Genomic DNA, 6,585 nt, shown 5'->3' with positions numbered 1-6,585 from the left:
ACCTGAATTTCCAAATTGAGGAAGTATATTAAGTGCCCATGTTTTATAAAACCCTCACTCAGATACATCATGGTGAAATTTCAGCCATAATAGGGACAAAGAAAAGGTCCTAAAAACTGTCAGAGAGAAGTGCACAGGGCAACAAAAGGAAAGGATATCCTAATAGAAGAATTCTTGGAGGCATCCCTGGAAGCTACAGGATAATGGAGTAATACTTTAAAAAATAGGAGGGAAAATTATTTCTACCCTGGGTTCGAAATCCAGCTAGACTATCAATAAAAAGTAAGCATAGAATAAAGACATTTTTCAAAACACAAGGACTCAAAAAGTTTACTCCCTCGGACCTCTTATAAAGCTACCAGAAGTGTGCTGCCTCAGACCAATTGAGTGAACTAAGAAAGAGGAAGATCTGAAACTTAGGAAACAATATGGTGCGGAAGGAAGAGAACAGCCAGACCCTAATATGAGGTGGGAGGACGGAAGGCACTAGGGGAAAAGACCACCACATATCTGATATTTTGATTATTCCGAAATTAGTCCTGGTAAGCATCTAACATGTGATATAACCAACAAAAGGATTTAAGGATAGGTAGGTGTGTCGAAAAGAAGACAAGTGAGAATCAGATTTTAACCCTAAACAAGTTAAAAGTTTTGCAAGGAAAGATGACTATAGTCTACAGGTTGGCTCTTTAATGAATAAATATTTATATAGTCATAATAATATATATCAAAGTAATATATAAAAATATATAATCATAATAATATAAATATAAATGGTATTATTGAGAAGCTAGCAGAATGGGAAACTTGCATGTACGGAGTGTCATCTCCCATAGTAAAACTGGTAAGTTAGGCAGTTGCAGCGAGGCGTATTACTGGGCAACATGGAGTGAGTACTGGTGAAAGAGCTAAAATTTGCAATTGGTTTCCTCTGGGGAATGTGATCGGGATGGGGGAGGAAGCTGAAGCGTCCAGGTTTTCCTTATATCTTGTTTTATTTTGATTAAAAATGAAATTATCTAATGCTGTTAGGATGACTGAAAATGAAAGGCATCACGAAATCTTTGGGGGGGTAGTGAGTTACTAATGGATTTGCAGATGAGTTACTTCTCTAAGTTGTTCCTCTTTGTAAAATTGGGAGTGCTGATGTCTACCATGTCTTACATCTAGAAGAATAATCACTAAGTAGAAGTGACAGCACTATGCTAGTAGGAGACAGATGTGTCCAGGAAGTCCAAGACAAATTGGAAAGACAAAATAAGTCAGAATGTACTACGGTTGAATAAATAATTGGTAAGGTTGTATGCATGTATTTTGAATTCCATGCCTTAAAAAAGACACTACAGCCACTACCCATTAAATGTTGACAAAAATTATCCATATGTTTGTCCACAAAGGAAACCTAATACATTTAAAAAGGAAGGAATAATAGAAACTTAATTTTTTGACTACAGTACATGTGGAAATTCATAATAGACAGAAGTAAGGACCGTTCAAGCCAAAACGACACAACAGCAAACATACTGGATATGAAAAAACTCTCAAAAACAACTCATGGGTCAAAGAAGAAATCAAATCCACAGATTGAAACTATTTAGGAAATAATGATAGAAACGTTACTGTGATAGAAATTATTGGCTGCCTTCCCAGCATCAACAGGACATTGATTTTGTTGAGGGTGTCAATGACCAGCTAAACATCTCTGTTTCTCAGTCTGTCCTTGTAGATGGGGGTGGCCATATGATTAAGTTCTCACCAATGAGATATATATAAAATAATGGTGCGTGGGACTTCCAGGAAAGCTCCTTAAAAAGGTTGACTCAGATGACCTAATAAATCTTTGGCATATGTGATGCTGAGTTAGCCATTTTGTAATCCTACGGTGTTTAATACTTGCTAAAAGTAGATGAGTGGAAAGATAAAAGAGGTATTCCTTGGAAATGTCCTGCCACCCATTCCGGCCTTGGACTTCTTGCCTCTGGGGAAAAAAAGATTCCTAACTCTCAAATTGCTCTTTTGGGTGTCTTTATTAGTAGGAACCAACACGGTTCCTAACTGACAGAGTCAGATATCACAACTCATGGGATGTAATTAAAGAATAAGAATGAAATAAATGAAGCATGCAAGTCAAGAAATTGGAAACCGAACAGCAAAATAAAGGAAAGCAGAAGGAAATAACAAAGATCAAACTAGAACTCAATAAGAAAATTAAAAAAGAGAAATGATTGAGAAATCTTGACAGCTACTTCTTTAGGGGAACAATTCTTTAAAAATATATACAGATAGATACACATTTTACTTGCACAATCAAGAGTTAGATGAAGAAAGCACAAATAAATGCAACTGGATACTGAGAAATTATAAAGGAGATGAAATGATTTGTACTTTGTAAAACGCCGTGCAAATAAACTTAAGAATGTGGATCAGATAGATGATTTTCTTGGAAAATGTGCTACCAGACTGACTGCAGAATAGAAAGAAAACTGAAAAAGGCCCCTTGCAGTAAAAGAAATGAGACAGCTGTTATGTGTGACCAGTTGTTACTGCTCTTCCTGGGGCCTCTTTGCTGTTGGAGGCCTCTGGAGGGGTCAAGTGAATTTCTGGTGGGAGGCCTCGGAGTGTGGGGTGGGCTGGGCATCCTGCCTGGTGATCTGTGTGCGGTCTTTGACAACGGTGGCCACACCCCAGAAAGGTGATGGCACTGATTCTTGCCATTAGGACACATCCCATAATAAGGGGCCCCAAGTCTTCAGTTTTTTATAACATTTTTCTCATCAGTGTGTTACTGGAACATTTTAAGTAAGAAAAAATGATGAAAAATGATTTTTTTCATGATTTTTTAAATTTAAATTCAATTAACATATAACGTATTATTGGTTTCAGGGGTACAGGTCTGTGATTCATCAGTCTTATATAATACCCAGTGCTCATTACAACACATACCGATAAAAAAATTATTTTTATCATTTATTCTCATTGTCAGTCTCACGAAGTAAAAACAATGTTCTGAACATTATATCCAAATAAATAGAAAGATTTCAAAGCAAGATTGTGCATAAAAAAGGTTGAAAGTGCTATTCCAACAGGAAGATCAGTAGTACAGGAGAGAAGAGAAAGTGGTGAACATCAGAATGCCTTCGGTCTTAATCGTTTCACGGAAAAGTACCTTGTTCTCAAATGCTAGTAACTGGAACATCCTATCGGTTAAAAATAAATAGCATGAGGTGTGAGGAAACCAGCTAAGGAAAAAAACAAAGCAACCAGAACGGCCTGTCACCTAGAAATAGAATAAGGAGGTTATGCCAACAGTGTCAGGTTATTATGCCCGTCTTCCCCCCCAAAGGCCAGGGTTCAAGCCCAGTGCTGACAACTCCATGGTCACGGAGGGCATCCGGACAGACCTGTTCGGATAAGCATTTGGTTCTGAAGTGTCCTTGCTGGTTAAAGTGTTCCGTTTTCTTTGAACTTTCCCCTCATCATCTTCATTTAAACAGATGTAATTCTAACCTAATGTCCTCTTTTTACCCCATCTTTCCCTGGCAGCGGGAACAGTGAACCATGGAGCTGTATTTTGGTGAATATCAACATGTGCAGCAAGAATATGGCGTCCATCTGAGACTCGCAAGTGATGATAGCAAAAAATCAAGGAATTCCCAACACTCTAAGGCAGGCTCCTATGGTGTCAGTATCCGGGTGCAGGGAATTGATGGCCACCCCTACATAGTCCTGAATAACACAGAGCGGTGTCTGGCAGGCACATCTTTTCCTGAAAATGGGCCACCATTTCCATCTCCAATGATAAACAGCCGGCCCCCGCATTCCAACAATGGGTCTGTGCTGGAGGGGAGCAGCGCAGAATTGCAGCTCCCAGAAAATCCTTATGCCCAACCCAGCCCAGTAAGAAACCTGAAACAATCCTCTCTCTTTGAGGGCAAGAATGGGGTTCTAGAATGCAAAGAGGGGCCAGTGAAGTCATCCCACATGTTGAACTTTCAGAGACATCCAGAGCTTTTGCAGCCCTATGACCCTGAAAAGAATGACTTGAACTTGCAAAATCACCAGCCTCCTGAGAGTAATTGGCTAAAGACTTTAACAGAAGAAGGTTCCAACAATAAGAAGGCTTGGAATTGCTTCCCCAAACCTAGTAGTTCCCAGCCTACCAGCCCTCCTTTGGAAGATGCGGGCAAATCCAGCGTGACGGCCATTCGTTTGTGCAGCTCCGTGGTCATCGATGACCCCAAGAAGCAGACCTCAGTGTGTGTAAATGTTCAGAGCTGCACCAAGGAGGGGCTGGGGGAGGAGGCCCTCTCCCCTAGTGGGAGGTCCCTAACGGCCCCCAGCCCCCACACTCATCCCGAAACCAAGAAAGCCAGGCCGGACGTGCTTCCGTTCCGGCGACAGGATTCAGCGGGACCTGTCCTGGATGGAGTGCGGTCCCGGAGGTCCTCTTCCTCATCGGCAACTCCCACTTCGGCCAACTCTTTGTACAGATTTTTACTTGATGATCAGGAATGTGCCATCCACGCTGACAACGTGAATCGTCATGAAAACAGACGGTATATCCCCTTCTTGCCAGGAACCGGGCGGGATATTGACACAGGATCAATTCCTGGTGTGGATCAGTTGATTGAAAAGTTTGACCAAAAACCCGGTCTCCAGAGGAGAGGAAGGTCTGGGAAGCGAAACAGAATCAATCTGGAAGACAGGAAGCGGTCCAGAAGCGTGGATAGCGCCTTCCCTTTTGGTCTCCAGGGGAACACCGAGTACCTAAACGAATTTAGCCGGAACCTGGGCAAGTCCAGTGAACACCTCCTGCGCCCGTCGCAGGTGTGCCCTCAGAGGTCACCCGCTCAGGAGCACCGTGGGAGACAGAGCGTGGGCCGGGCCTTCGCGAAGCTGCAGGGGGCCCACCTCAGGCCTCCCCAGCAGAGCAAAGATGGGAAAGTTCTAGAAAACAGAGGTGGTCGGGAGAGTGCAAACACGCATGCATCTTCCCTCCCGGCACAGAATAAGAAGGAGGAGGAAATCAAAACAGCCACCGCGACGCTGATGTTACAGAATCGGGCGCTAGCCACTTCGCCCGACTCTGGTGCCAAGAAGATCTCTGTGAAGACATTTGCTTCCGCCTCCAACACTCAGGTAATGCTAGTGGGCCTTTCTTTCCTTCTTTTGTTTCTTCTGCAGCTCAGTGCTGCGGGAGGCTACAGGACGCAGGCCCTCTGACTTGAATCACTAATTGCGTATCTGATTCGCTTCAGTTTTCCCCTACGGAATTTCCAACCTGCTGCCAATCGTATGGTTTTCCAAGTTCATTCAGGTACGACTGGAATCCCATTGTGTCCTGTCTGTCAGGTGACTTGTCAGACACCACAGGCTTGATTTTTTTGTTTGTGTACGTGTGACTTCTGAAGGTGTGCAGAATTTGTTTCCACACAGAGGTTCAGTGCTTAGGTTTGGGTAGATAGAGTGATTTCTCTCATGAAATTGAGTGACAGCGTTAATATCTGGCCTGAGAAATTAGGTTAATTTTAATTTGGGTGAATCCCTAAGGGACGGAATTTATTTAAGTGGTATATTTAGTGTGTTGGTAGTACCAATAAAAAATAACGATAGTCGTAAAAATGATAATAAGGTTGGTAAGTGTCAGGCACTATTTGTTGTAGATTCCAGGGTTGCGCCAACCCTAGGAAGGTAGGTATTATTAGTCTCCATTTACAGGTGAGAAAATTGAGGAGAGACAAAGTTAAGTAACTTGCCCAAGGTTATGGAGCTGCTAAGTGGTAGAGCCAGTTGTAATGAGGATCCTTACCTGAGGAATTGTTTTTGGAAAGAGGAATGTGCTTGGAAGCTTCTGCTTCATGGTTTTGCCTTCTTCCTGGAAACTCCATCCTGTGGTCTAATAACAGGCTTTGTGTTCCAGGCCACACCGGATCTGTTGAAAGGCCAGCAAGAGCTCACTCAACAAACCAATGAGGAGACGGCCAAGCAGATACTTTACAATTACCTCAAAGAAGGGTTAGTGACTTTCCTTCAAGGAGCCAAGTCTTGTCCTTTCTGGTGGGGTCTTAATTTCCTTTTCTGAGACCTTGTGTTTTGCCCTCCCTTCCTGCCCTGTGTGAATTATTTGAGGCTTAGGAGTCAATGGCTGGAGTTTGCATAACAGTATTGGAGTCTTGGGTGGTGGGTATGAAGAGCAGGGGGAAAATGAATTTATATATATAATTTATTATTTTTTTGAGTAATCTCTACATCCAATGTGGGACTTGAACTCACAGCCTCAAGATCAAGAGTCGCAGGCTCTTCCGACAGAGCCAGCCAGGGGCCCCCATTTTACAAATGACTCCTTATTGTTTAAAAAGAAGTTCAAAGATGGGAAGAATGTCTACTCTTCACTTTTGACTGAGTCTGCCACCTTGAATTCTTCATGTATACAGTAGTAATCAATCGTCCCTTATTAGCAGTTATAAATAAAATCACCTTTTCCCCCTCCCTGGAGTTGACATTGGCCAGGAGCCTACGATTCCATGATTGTTAAAGCATGTATGAGTCATTTGAAAGCACTGCTTTTCACATACTTATCTTGGA

General features: G+C 42.4%; 1 protein-coding gene across 1 annotated transcript in view; it reads left to right on the top strand.

Annotated features, from left to right (window-relative positions):
- The first annotated feature begins 3,557 nt into the window (after positions 1–3,557).
- CGNL1 (cingulin like 1) overlaps positions 3,558–6,585 on the top strand; it is a 96,552-nt gene continuing 93,524 nt past the window's right edge. Inside the window, exons 1-2 of the mRNA XM_008706068.2 lie at positions 3,558–5,139; positions 5,921–6,015. Coding sequence (XP_008704290.2) covers positions 3,559–5,139; positions 5,921–6,015 — 1,676 coding nt within the window. The 5' untranslated portion in view covers position 3,558. The remainder of the gene's footprint in view (positions 5,140–5,920; positions 6,016–6,585) is intronic.

Source organism: Ursus maritimus, unplaced genomic scaffold, assembly GCF_017311325.1.
Source record: "Ursus maritimus isolate PB19 unplaced genomic scaffold, ASM1731132v1 scaffold_35, whole genome shotgun sequence".
NCBI classification, from domain to species: Eukaryota; Metazoa; Chordata; class Mammalia; order Carnivora; family Ursidae; genus Ursus; species Ursus maritimus.
The sequence above is the reverse complement of the archived record's forward strand: the minus strand, read 5'-3'. Positions and strand labels throughout refer to the sequence as shown.